Source organism: Neofelis nebulosa, chromosome 3 (genome assembly GCF_028018385.1).
Source record: "Neofelis nebulosa isolate mNeoNeb1 chromosome 3, mNeoNeb1.pri, whole genome shotgun sequence".
NCBI lineage: Eukaryota > Metazoa > Chordata > Mammalia > Carnivora > Felidae > Neofelis > Neofelis nebulosa.
In genome coordinates, this window is record NC_080784.1 from 16865737 (window position 1) to 16880048 (window position 14312).

The 14312-nt window shown below is 40.8% G+C and overlaps 1 protein-coding gene across 5 annotated transcripts in view; it reads left to right on the plus strand.

The window, feature by feature from the left end:
• Positions 1 to 14312, plus strand: part of SNX25 (sorting nexin 25) — a 133931-nt gene that overhangs the window by 43259 nt on the left and 76360 nt on the right. For all 5 annotated transcript variants that reach the window (XM_058723404.1, XM_058723405.1, XM_058723408.1 and 2 more), the window contains exons 4-5: positions 4682 to 4854; positions 5985 to 6171. In XM_058723404.1, the coding sequence (XP_058579387.1) occupies positions 4682 to 4854; positions 5985 to 6171 (360 nt within the window). The remainder of the gene's footprint in view (positions 1 to 4681; positions 4855 to 5984; positions 6172 to 14312) is intronic.

The following is a 14312-nucleotide window of genomic DNA, read 5'->3' on the forward strand; positions in this document are numbered from 1 at the left end:
CATAAAACAGTACCTTTGTTACCTGTGATAACTGATACCTTTTTGTTAACTTTCTTTTTTTTTTTTTTTTAAATGGTGTTGGGGACGAACTAAATTTTATTTTATTCCTTGTGGCTCACAACCTAGGTTTGAAAAAATTACTGTAGAGCAGTGGTTCTCAGATTTTTTTGGTCTCAGGTCCCCTCTATACTCTTAAAAGTTACTGAAAACCTAAAAGCACTTTATGTGGGCCCTATCTCATGAGGAACTGGAGCCAGGTTGTACTGGGTTTGCAAGAGCTGACTGTGCACGTCTCTTCCCTACTTTGAGATCAATGGCATCACCTTGTTAGCTTGTAATTGGCCATGGTGGGAGTATTTACACAGTGCAACGGGCCAGTACTACAAATCAGAGTGTTTTCCCCCTTGGGGAGCCACTTGTCAAACCTAATACCACCTCCCCTCTCGTTAGACTACCAATATTTACCGTATCAGATATTAAAAGTAAGAAATTTTTAAAGTGCATGAATACACAATACACTTCCCATTAGCCAGTAGAGTGATGTTGGCCCGCATCAGGTAGCCTCTAGAAGCTCCCCGATGCCTCTGAGAACAGGAGTGAAAAAGACAAGTGACATTTTGTACTGCACATAGGGGTCCCCAGACCACCCTTGGCAAACTGCTGTTGCTAGAGAAAGCAGCTTCCAGTAAGGGCGTATGGGAACAAATAGGGAAAATGAGAGAATGAGGACTCTTGGCTTATATCCCTGGCATCTCAAAAGCTTCAGCCTCTCCTTTTGAGTGTTTAGCAACCCCTTAGAGCTTCTGCTGGTTTGCTGTGGTATCTGTTGTATAAAGTGCTCCTTTGTTCTGCCTGGCAGATACTGTCCAAGACTTGTTTGAACTCCGCAGAAGCTCATTTTAAAGTATTTACATTATGGTCCAGTAGAAGACAGTACTTTAAATCCATGGTTTATTCCAGTTGGAAGACTGATAGATTTAAGTATGGGAGAAGAGCAAGTGGTTGGAGAAATTTAGTATTTTTGTGATTATCTAATTTGAACATGAACACATATTTTTCATGGAGATGTTTGCCAGCTTCTGAAATTACTGCTTTTGTGACTAATATATTATGTTTACATATATATGCATATATATGTATATGTATATGTGTATATATATACACACACACACATATATATATATATATATATATATATATATATATATGTATTCTACCCAATATATTTTGTGACTAATATATTTTGTGACTAAGATATTATGGGTAAAGCATTGCAATAATAGAAACAGAGAATTGATTCCATTTTAGAAACGCCTTCTCCCTGGGCTTCTAGTTTTCTTATACCAGATTTATTTTGCTGAGATCTGGGCTGTGCCCAGAAGCTCTAGTTGATGATTTTTATTAAAGAAAAAAAAAAATCCACTCTATCCTAGTATTATAGATATTTGAAAAAGTGCCAGTAGGTTACGGGTGTTTTTCATGTAGATGATTGTGCCCTGGAAGTGAACCGCAGAGAACTCCTATCTGATTGTGCATTATCTTCTACAAATCACTCAGTGAGACTTGCAGACATTGTGTCCAGGTTTGATGGCTGTGTCTACACTTGCTTGCTCCAGGTAAACAGTGCCCTTGTCCTAGAAATCTCTATTGGTGTGCAGATATCTGTTGGCTGTAAAGTGATTTTGGCAGCCTGGGAAGCACCCAATTGAATTGGCCACTGTCAGACAAGAGAATAATAAATTGCATTAATAAAAACAACACAATACACTGGTTGACTGTTAGGGAATTGTGTGGAGGCAGCTTTCCAGTCAGCTCATATTTATTTCCAGGCCGACATTCTGTTGCTTTGTAAACCCAGATCACATTTAATTCTTGCCTCTGCTGCTTCTTCCTTTGTCCCATCTGTCTGGTTCCAGCATGTTTCAGAAAAATCTAAAACTGATTTTTCTTATGCTGTTTAATCAATAGCATCTTTAATTTCATATTCTTCTTACAATGTCTTTGTGTTTTGTTTACTAGTCAAGCACAGGCATGCTAAGGGGGGAAATAATTTTTCTTAATGTATTCTGTCATTATCTCTGAGATCCCCCCCCCCCCCCCCCGCCCTTTCATCTTTGCAGTCATTGATTATAGAGCAGTATAAAGAGTCTGGACTTGAGAGTCAGGCAGAATAAGGGAGTTATTTCTACTATTTATTACCTCTGGCTTTAGACTATTCACGTAACCACTCAGATCCTCAGTATTCTCATCTGTGAAATGGTGATGATGGTATCTGCTTCTTGGTGTAGGTGGGAAGATTTAGTAACGTACATGGGAAACTTATAAAAAGCTAATGTTTGCTCACTCAAGGAATGAGAACCCACATGTAAGTAGTAGGAATTGCAGTAAACAAATGATTGATCCGCACCGGCACAGGAGGATGCTGCCTGGATGAAGAAGGCTCATGGTCACCTCCTGACCCAGAAGTAGCCAGGTGCTTCGAGACTTTTTCTTGGGTTCTCAAGCAGTACCTGATGTCCACTGACTAGAGGGCATGGTGGGAATATCCTGCTTGGAGTGAACAGAGGGATTCCAGGGAAGCATTTGCCTCTCCTTTTTCCATAGATCGAGCTTGTTTGACTAGCTGTCTGGCCTTTGGCTCACTCAGAAAGTTTTCCGTAACTCAGTTTTAGGAGGGAGATGAATTTGTAGAAGTCTGAGGACCAGGCTCTTTTTTATGATCTACCTTCCATTGGAAAAGAGAGGGAATTGTATACACTTTGAGAGGGATTTTGGTATTATAGAAAGAAGCCTCTCTTGTTAGTTTTTTTTGGGGGGCCAGCTTTTCCCAATAATCATTAACCGAATACATATTTTAAAGTAAAGTTTTACCCTTAAATGTGCTTGACGTGACAAAACTAGCATCTAGATCTTACTGTATGAAAATAACATTAGCTGGCAGCATAGAGTTTAAAATAATTGAGGATGCCATTTTAATTATATTATTTTTATTCTTTAAGGTAAACTCTACCGCCAATGGCTCAAACTCATGACCCCAAAATCAAGACTCCCATGTTCTACCAACTGAGCCAGCCAGGCACCCCTGAAGATGCCATTTTTAAAAAGTAAACATCTATCAGTACATATGCAAAGGCTTATTCTTAAAATCTGTTTATTTTGTTAGCTTTGCATATTTGTATTGAACCTCTTGCTTGTTGTAGAAGACAAAGAGGAAATCTTTCTTTTTTAGAGTACTTTGGAAACTAGTCTCCATTCTCTAGTGGAAAAAGAAAGCGCAGTGAACTCCCAGGAGGTCTAGTCGTAAAGGCGCCAATATGCATGTGTTTCATTTCCTATGTAGTACCCAGTGCCCAGTATGATTGCTCCCCCTCTGTAGTGTCCCCCACCCCACCTCCAGGATTGACCACTAGTTACTGTAAGAAGTCCCTAAAATTTATGTCTTATCTGGTATTAGATATTAGAAAATTAGCTTCCCAGTCTTTCTTGGTCACTACTGCTATCGAGATACTATGGGAAAAGGAGGCATAGAAAGTTCTACTTTCTACTCCTCTTCACTCAGATCCTCCAAATTAACGGTGCTAGGGTAAGAATAGGTCAGTACCCACAGGGAAGCTTTTGACCACGGTGGCAAGACTGTTTAGAAAATACTTGGGATGAGTGCCTGGGTGGCTCAGTCAGTTGAGTGTCTGACTCGATTGTGGCTCAGGTCATGATCCCAGGGTTGTGGGATCAAGCCCTGTGTCGGGCTCTGTGCTGAGTGTGGAGCCTGCTTAAGATTCTCAATCTCTCTCTCTCTCTCTCTCTCTTTCTCTCTCTTTCTCTCTCTTTCTCTCTCTTTCTCTCTCTTTTTCTCTCTCCCTCTCTCACTCTGTTCCAACCCCTCCCTCCCTGCCTCCCTCTCAAGTAAAATTAAAGAAAATACTTGGGAACCTCACAGAAGGCAATTTGCCACCAATTATGTAGCATCAAGTCATGGACCCTTTCCTCAGCAGGAAAACCCACAGAACTTTTTTTTTTTTTTTTTTTTTAATTTATTTATTTATTTTTGAGAGACAGAGACAGAGCACAAGTGGGGGAGGTGTAGAGAGAGAATGAGACAGAATCTGAAGCAGGCTCCAGGCTCTGAGCTTTCAGCACAGAGCCCAACACGGGGCTCGAACCCACAAACCAAGAGATCATGACCTGAGCCAAAGCTGGATGCTCAACCGACTGAACCACCCAGGCGCCCCAAAACCCACAGAACTTTTATCTCATGATTACCTAGTCAGGAAGGCTGCCCGCTGGCTAGTGGCCCTGGTTTATGCTTTCTTAGTTTTCTTTTTTTTCTTTTTGTTGTTTTCTTTTTGTTTTTTTTAATGATGCTGTAGATCACATTTAAGAAGACATCTAGGAGACTTAAAAATAATCCAGTTAAAGAAATACTCCTACTTTCCTAGATTGTTGCTATGATTTGGGAGTCGTGTATAATTGTTGATGCTTCTTAAGGTTTTAAATCCCAACAGCCCATGCGTTTGCATTGTGATTGGGAAAATTATTGGCTATTGATATTTTTGAGGAGTGGACACATTATTAAAACAGATATATTCTCCATTTGAGATATTTGATATTTAATGAGACATAATCAAATTGTTTCCAGAGATTTCTTTCCTTCCTCTTCCCTCTCTTTGTTAATTTTTTTTAGACATGAAGAACAACCAAGGCCTTTTGTGCTGCATGTGTCCCTGAGGAACTCGTATGATGAAGTGAGGTTCCTACAAATGTGTTCTAGGGTTCTGGTGTTTTGTCTCCTCCCCTCAAAGGATGTCCAGTCTCTCAGCTTACGTATAATGCTTGCAGAAATTCTCACAACAAAAGGTACTTTTATAAATAATTCATATCACTAATGGGATGATCATGTAAACAAATGCACTACATACTAATGTGATAACCCTTTGTATACACCTATGCAGACTTTGTATATTGTGGGACAATATGCAAACTAAAATATTTTCAAATTTTCAAAGTTTAAGTGCCACTCAAAGAGGGCATTTTTTTTGGCCATCCGTGATAATCAAGTTTTTTATGTAACATGTTGCCAAATGCATAGTCCATTCCGTTGTTTATTTTGATACAGGATAATCCGTCCTTATGCCCTTCACAGGGAAACATCCATTTGGGATAGCTTTTGAGTTATCCAGGTCAGTCATACATACAGCAATGAAAGAATAGCTATACTCCAGGGTGCGTTTACTTAAAACACTTTTCAGATAGAAGATTCATTGATAATGCCTATGTATGATTTTGTGAACTTGCAATGAATAAAAAAAGGAAGGGTACCACAATATAATGAGTTACTACAGAAAGTATATTGAGGGAGATGCTTGGCCAGAATAAGAAAAGTGGAAGAAAATGCGACCTAAGAGGAATTTCTCTTATCTCAAAATCTCAAATAGCACTGCCTTTGATATGCATTGATGGTAATCTAATTTATGATCTGTGGCTGTTAGTGGATACCAACCACAGAGAAAAGGGAACTTTTTAACTGCGAGTTGGTAGGATGGATTGGGGGGTAGTATCATTGGCTTTTCAGCGGCCTCTTCCCGGAGGTCTGCTTTCACCAGCTGGGAGCACGTTCACTTTTCTCTTTTGGCAGAAGCACATAATGAGCCTTATAAAAGAAATAAAAGAAAAAAAGATCTGCGTACTTAATTTCGATATCTCTGTTAGGAACTTGGGTTCCAAATGATTTTCTTTCATTTTTCCTTTAAAGTTAACCCTTTTGTTAAGACAACCACTTGCTTGTAGCCCTAGCTGGTAGCATATCCAAGGGGAAGGGCGGCTGTCTGTACACGCACACGTGTTTTTGAATATCTGAGTTGTTCATATGTTCCCCACTTGGGTAGTTTAAAAACGTTTCCTGACTGTTGTTTCAGTTCTGTAAAGGAAAAACAATTCCTCCAAAGGACAGTACCGTTTTCAGTGGTGCTTTCTTCTCCTTCCCGCAGTCTTGAAGCCGGTAGTGGAGTTACTTAGTAATCCAGATTACATCAACCAGATGCTGCTTGCCCAGCTGGAGCGCAGAGAACAGATGAATGAACATCACAAGAGAGCCTACACCTATGCTCCTTCTTATGAAGAGTTCATCAAGCTTATTAACGGCAACTCTGATGTTGAATTCTTGAAGCAACTAAGGTATTTGGCCTTTAATTATAGCCAAGTTATAATAGCTACTAATTATCATCCTCTGCCGTGTTAGGTTAAAAAAAAAATGTGGTTGTCAGGGAGGCAGAAATAAAGGAAGCCCGTAAATCTCACGATTCAGTGACCACTAAATTTATCCAGCTTCTCCTTTAGCAGAGGAAGTTTTTTGTTTTTGTTTTTTAAAGTATCATGTTTTTCAAGTAATTAGGTTATAATAGATTGAAAGCTGTTTCGTTGTAGGAGGACCTGCTTAGCCGGATAAGCAGATGCTTACCTTAGAGAAGCATTGGGAGGAGATGATGTGTTTTTAAAATTACATAGTAGAACATTGTGTTGATTTTCATTTTTCTTAGAAAATGCAGGCCCAGGTTTGGGAATCAAGGGTTCTTGACTAATTGTTTTGAAAAAACACGATTCAAATGTACCCCAGGAGTCTCTTTTATAAGGGAGTTCAGTCTTCCTTACCATATTTGAGATACCTTAGGGGTGACTGTGTTTTTGTGTATTTATTTTTTATTTCTTTGGTATGTGCATATACAGTATGATTATATCGTAGTGTATACTTTGTGGATTTTCTAGGCTTCTGTAGTTCCTACTCTATTTAATGTCCCCAAACAGTAATACATGGGGAAGAAAGGCAACTCTGATATATCAGTTTTGCTTCTGGTAAGTAATTTCCTTTTTGATCATCGTGACTCTTGAGCTGATAGAGACCCCAAGGCCGTATATCCCAGATTTGTTTCCTGAGGTTTACAGGTTATGCCCACTCAAAGGTCATCCTTTCCATGGCTTTCTTTGACTCCTTTTAAAGTGTCATTCCATAGAATGTGAAAGAGCACACAGTGACAGGACATCCTTGTTGCCTCCTCTTCCCCTTAAAATTGCCAACCCACAAGTGTGCGCGCACGTGCACCCCTCCCCCCCCCCCCCCCCCCCCCCCCGCCCCCCCAAGTGCTGGAGATGCCATTCAAGCCTGTACTCCAGTATTCCTCTGTCTGGTGCTCTTACACCTATTGTTCCCAGATGTACTGCCTGTGGTGTGACAAAGGTATCGTGATGACCAACATCTGTGAAGTGGGAGTTTTTTCTTAGGACATTGTTTGTGAACAGATGGTACTTCATGTTGCTAAATTGTGGAGGTATGGCATTCCTAAGTACTTTTTCCCTGTCAAGCAGTCTTTCCACAATATAATCAGATGTGGACCATTTGGTAACTCCCAAGGGAGTTTAAGATAACAGTCTAGGACCAATGGTGGCAGGTACTTACCTGAATCGGTATTCATTCTACTTCTAGACTTATGAATGAGTGTTCCGTTTTGTGTACCAAACAAAAAAGTCCCAGCACTGCACACATGTTGACCTAGATAACCATGTAACAAAAAGGTACCAAAAGACTTTTTAAAATCAGAAGTAATTATTTTGGACGGTCAACCATTGGTACTCTAGCCCAGTTCTGTGTTATAAGATGAATGGATCTTGATTAAAATTAATAGTCTACCATTTTCAAAATGTACTAATCAAAGACTCAGAACTATTTGAAATGCCATAGATATCGTAATGTTGGCAGTTCATTATCTAGTAGGTAAAGAAGTAACTCAGCAAAAATTGACCTTTAAAAAATAAAAGCCCCAGGATGATGCGACAGCTTGCTTTTGCCACAGTAGGAGCATTTTGGACTGCCTTCACCTGAGCGGCTAAAGATTACACTAGAAATCCTGATTTGACCTTTTCCCTTTATAATGATGAAACAAAAATGGCATGAGTGCTTCACTCTTCCCGTAAGACCACTTTCTCCTGATGTCATAAATAGGGCAGTACTAAAGGCTAACGCACTGGGTGTGTTGAGAGGTAGGCCCTCTGTTGATCACTGAGAGGCTTAAGGGGCAGTAGAAATGCTGAACTGAACAGTGTTTTTATTTTTTGTTTAAACCTTGAGATGCAGTTTACAACCCATTAAATTCACCATTTTAAAGTGTGTGATTCAGTGGTTTTTAGTGTATTCAGACTGTGCAACCATTACCTCCAATTCCAGAATGTTTTCATCATTCTAAAAAGAAACCCTGTGCCCGTTAGCAGTCACTGCCCGTTGCTCCTGCCCCCAGCCCTTGGCAGCCCCCAATTTACTTTCTGCCTCTGTGGACATTTCATATAAATGGAATCATGCAACATGTGGCCTCTTGTGCGTGGCTTCTTCTGTTCAGCATGGTATTTTCAAGGGTCATCCATGTTGTGGTATGTATCAATACTTCATTTCTTTCGTTGGCTGAATAATATTCCATTGTGTGAATATACCACATTTTGTTCATTCGTCCGTCAGTTGATGGACAGTTTGGGCTGTTTGCATTTTAAAGAATGCCTTTTTGAGGTACTGTTGAGCATCTGCAGAAGCAGTATCAGTGACTTGATAGAGTAAAATAAAATGTTGTGGGTTCTTAACCTCTTCCTACCTCCATCTCTCCCCACTGTATACCTGCCCCCAGCAAGGGGCGATAGAGTACAAGACACCAGGAAGGGGTCTCCTTCTGTGCATTACTCCAATCCCATATATATTCCTCTGCTCTTTTGTGCCCTCCACAGCAGTCCACTTCACTGCTGGGGTCTGTTGCCCACAAAGTTCACAGTCCATTGGGAGGACCCTTGGAGGTACTTTGGTGATTAGATAATCAAATTCTTAAAGTGCCCATTCTATTAGAAACAAAAAGAATACATTTTCAGATTGAGTTATGTTTATGTAATGACTGAGCACAACTGGAATGACCTGTTTTTCTGCCCTCTGTCTCTTGGTAAACTCAGTTCCTCATGAACATCTTGGGAAATACGTTGATGGCTTACTTTGGAAGGGCTGCAAAATTCTTAGAGTAGACAGCAAAAATTATGGGATCATGGTAATCCTGAAGCATAGATAGCCTCCTCAACAAGCTTGGCCCCTGAAGAACCTGGGGGAAGAAATACTGTGAAGGCATTTTTCTCAATGAAAGATATGCACATCCAGAGTTACTTTCTTTCTTGTAAAATTTTTTTTTAACATTTATTTATTTTTGAGAGACAAAGTGAGACAGTGCATAAGTGGGGGAGGGGCAGAGAGAGAAGGGGGACACAGAATCTGAAGCAGGCTCCAGGCTCTGAGCTGTCAGCACAGAGCCCAACCAGGGGCTGGGGCAGGGAGTCGGGGGGGGGGGGGGGCGGGGGGCACTCAAACTCATGAACTGCAAGATCATGACCTGAGTCGAAGTTGGACGCTTAACCTGAGCCACCCAGGTACCCCCAGAGTTACTTTCTGAATACTCTTATAAATGCTGAATTAACCCTCAGTTTATTCTCACTATTTATTTATTTATTTATTTATTTATTTATTTATTTTTTTTTTTTTAAGTTTATTTTTGAGACAGAGAGAGACAGAGTATGAACGGGGGAGGGTCAGAGAGAGAGGGAGACACAGAATCTGAAACAGGTTCCAGGCTCTGAGCGGTCAGCACAGAGCCCGACACGGGGCTCGAACTCACAGACCACAAGATCATGACCTGAGCCGAAGTTGGACACTTAACTGACTGAGCCACCCAGGTGCCCCTATTCTCACTTTTTAAGAGAGGGGTTTATGGGGGGGTGGGAGGGAGGGGAAAGTGGGTGATGGGCATTGAGGAAGGCACCTGTTGGGATGAGCGCTGGGTGTTGTATGGAAACCAACTTGACAATAAATTTCATATTAAAAAATTAAATAAAATTCATAATACTAGACTGGAAAAAAAAATAAATGTATACTTGAAGTTAAAAAAAATACTGAATTATCCTGAGGCATCCTGCCCTGACCTATGACTATGAGACAGTTCCTTGGACTTTGCTGTAAGAGAAAATGCCTGGCAGTTCTGTTTGATATGGCACTGGTATATCTTTTATCCAGGGGCAGTATCCCCATTCACTGTATCTGAAGGTAACCTAAAGGCTACCCTGTATTCTCTGCTTCTTGCACAGACTGCACTAGAAAGGCGACCAGGAACAACTCTGCAGTGGCGGAGGTTGATCTTTTTGTTCAAAAAAGGTGATGTTGCACAAATAACCTGTCTACTTGGCTGCTTATTATTTTTTTTTTTTAAATTTTTTTTTCAACGTTTTTTATTTATTTTTGGGACAGAGAGAGACAGAGCATGAACGGGGGAGGGGCAGAGAGAGAGGGAGACACAGAATCGGAAACAGGCTCCAGGCTCCGAGCCATCAGCCCAGAGCCTGACGCGGGGCTCGAACTCACGGACCGCGAGATCGTGACCTGGCTGAAGTCGGACGCTTAACCGACTGCGCCACCCAGGCGCCCCTGGCTGCTTATTTATCTGATAGAAAAATTGCGCTCTATTCAGGGCTCAGGTCTGCTTACTGTTATTGAGAGTCAACACTGCTTTTTATCGGACTGCTGTCTAAAGCCAGCATCGATGAAGCTTATCAGCTGCCTGACACTAATGGAGCTGCTTTTTTCAATCATAGTCTGAACTATTCTGTTGTTTTTCTTGTACCATTAGAGTCCTCTGCTGCCTGACTTTATTAGTATTTTAGGTTACTGTCTTCACATTGGTCTCAGTAAGATTTTGAGATAGGCTGCCTAAGGCAGGGAACGTATCTTATTTAGACTAAGCAGTTGATGAAGTCATCCGCTTTTTTGTCATACATATTTGGGAGATAGATGCATATTTTCTAAAGGAAGCAAAGTCATTAAACTCTGTTGGGTTGAAATGCATCAAAAACAACCAAACCAAAGAAAACTTTGATGGTGATATTTGTAGTTCCGTGGTAGTTTGTTTTTTTTCCTGAGTCAGCATGAGCTGCTTTTACAGTAAGATTATAGAGCTAGAAATGCTCCCTTCAAGAACACTAAACCAGGTGTTTTTGACCTTGACTATATATTAGAATCACCCAGGCTTTAAAAAAAATTACAGCTGGATATTCCACTGTCCTTTGTAGCTATTTCCTTTTTCTTCTTTTCTGGCATCCAAGATGTTGAAGTGAGGATGTGGTGGTTGGACTGGCATAACATTTAAAATTTTCCAGGGTCTTCTAGTAGAAGCAGTGATCCACTCGGCTAACAAAACAGGGGCCAGGAATTGGAATGTCATGTTGATGGAGGATTTTCAAGGACAACTGACCAGATTTCCCACTGCCCGTCTGGGTGGTGGGATGGTTTTTGGTCTCGTACTCTATGCTGTACAGTTGTAGCAAGGCAGGAGAGTGCTACATCCCATGCATACATTGGACAAACACTGCTTTCCTGGACTGGACATTTGCCAGAGTTAAAGAGATGCCAAGCACATGCTCAAGGAAGGGAAAACTTCTTTGTTTTGAAGCTGCCATTTATTGAATATCTAATATGCATTAAATACAGGGTCAGCTTCTTACCATCTGACCATTGTAACAACCATGTGAATTAAGTACCACTACTCATCATATAGTTGAAGGAGGTAAAGTGACTTGCCTTGGATCACTTAACTAATAAGTAGCAGCTGGGATTTGAACTCAGGTCTATCTGACTTAAAATCCCGCATGTAAAGGTGAGTAGCCTACTAGCCAGGTGGGCAAAAGACAGCAGTGACACCCGGCCCCAGCCTTGTGGGATTTCCCACAAGTGTGGAGATAATTCTTTTCTGTCTAGGAGCCTTTTCAGGCACTAGTCCTTGCGCAGAGAACAGTCCCATCAGAAGTACCATCATTTGTTAGTGAGATGGTGATAGACTGCCAGAGAAACAGAAGCAATGAAGAAAATCAGAGCAGCCTATGACCGCTGTAATTTCATTGCTGCCAGGCCAGTCTTCATTAGATTTTTCAGTTCTGGATTCATTTCTGACCCCTTATTTAAAGAGCAACATGGCGAATCTAAAAATAGTAGGGAAGAAATTCTAATAATGAAAGGTTTAAAATTAAAAAGGCTAAGTATTATTTAACTTGGAGAAATGAAGGAAACCTTTTATTGAGTGTGGACCGAGATTGATGTGTTTTCTGTTTTACTAGGATAAAGCAAGAGGTGATGTGCATAATAGACTAATTTTAGAGATCATAACGAACAGTGGAGTGGGTTACTGAGGGAGTTTGCTAAATAGTTTTTCTTCAAATATTAAGGGGATAGATTTTCATCTCTGAATTAGTTTAGGTGCATTTGCACGTGAAGATAATACACTAAAAATATTAAAATTCTTTTTTTTTTTTTTAAATTTTTTTTTTTCAACGTTTTTTATTTATTTTTGGGACAGAGAGAGACAGAGCATGAACGGGAGAGGGGCAGAGAGAGAGGGAGACACAGAATCGGAAACAGGCTCCAGGCTCCGAGCCATCAGCCCAGAGCCTGACGCGGGGCTCGAACTCACGGACCGCGAGATCGTGACCTGGCTGAAGTCGGACGCGTAACCGACTGCGCCACCCAGGCGCCCCAAAAATATTAAAATTCTTAAAATCACATGCTTCTGAGTAGAAGAATTTAAATTGTTTGAATAGTGTTTTGAACAGTGATTCTGAAGATTTATTGTGATTCTTGAGCAGTAAAATTGGCTTATGTTACAGAGGAACATGGAAAAAGAAATCAAGCATACCTTCAAACTGCTACACCGTGTCAGAAATCAGTTAAGGAAATATAAACTGCGAAGCAAAGGTTAGTGTGCGTGGACAAGGAGATGAGAAGTCACGAAGTGTAAAACAAAGAGGAACTTGGCAGATTTTTATGAAAAGAATAAATGAATATAAATTTAGTTTTCAAAAATGCATTAAAACCCAAGGCTGCTGATGGAAAACGTTCAAAAAGATCTCTCAGTTTTATAAAAAGTAAAAGTACACTGACTGCAGAATATGATTCCTTCCGTTGGTGTCTGAGAAATAGCAGAGGGCAGGGAGGTGGGAGTTAAACATATCAGAAAATAAAATATCTTCATTTGGGAGGGAAGATTGACAGCGATGGAAAATTTGATACAAGAAAGGGAAATTTTGGTACGAGGAAGTTTCTCATCTCTCTGAAATTAAAGAATTCATGATGCGCTTATAATTGGGGCAACACTGGCACTGTGGGTAAGGTGTATCTGCTTTATGAATGACAGCGAGGACCATGAGTTAGTTTATGTGAAGCATTTAGCCCAGGATCTGCATATTTCTAATTGTTAGGTGCTACTGTTGTTGTTGTTGTTACAGTCATTAGACCAAGGATTGCAGATAGATTTAATTTCATCATGAACACTGATCAATTACTTGTGGCCCACTAGAATGCAGTGTTTTATGTGGGGGTTTGAGGGTGCCTAATAAATAGCAATGTTCCTGTCTCCATCCTGAGGTCTGAACCACTCTAGGTCCAAGGAATAAGCCAAATGAAGACCAAAAAGTGTGCTCTTATTACTGATAGATGATGGAGAGTGTAGTTTATATATGCAAACAGTGACTCTCCAAAACTGAGTCTCAGAATCAGACATTCTTTCCCACCTGGCTTTGTCCCTGATTCTCCCTCCTTCCCCCTCTTTCTGGCAGGTGCCGAGTCTACTTGCTGGCTGCCGTTGGAGGCAGAGAACACCTGCTCTTAAGAGGAAGGAGAACAGAAGGGCTGTGCTTCACGTGGCCAGTTCCTCCTCCTCTGTGGTCAGATTAAAGACCTCTTCCCTCTCTAGGGCATAAAAGAGGGGGTGAGGGAGAGGTGCAGGGAGGCCAGGGATGGAGCCTCTTCTACTTAGAACGAAACATCAAGAGGTGACGGTGGGGTGAATGAGTAGTGCTCTTTTCTTTCAAATAAACAAAAGTTGTGGCGCTCGGTCCCTACTCAACAGAAAAGAAATTTATGATTCCCAAGGTACGTTGAAGGAATGGTAGCAAAGAGTGTAGAAGCGGTGTGCCGGTAATTGTTAATAACTAGCTTTTGCCGGGAGGAGTAAGAAACCCTGACGGGGAGCATTTGCTGGTTTCTGTGGTGTGAATCACTAAGCGTGACGTCCTCGGGAAGAGATTTGCAGTCGCACGCCATTTTATACATAGTGTGTCCACCATGCTCGTACAATCCGTGTAAATAACCTTGAACACAGATTAGAGAAAAATGAAATTGTTAGGAAATGATGAGTTTTAAGTACTTTTACCTTTTTAAAAAGTGTAAATTAGGGGCTCAGTCAGAAGAGCACATGACTCTTGAT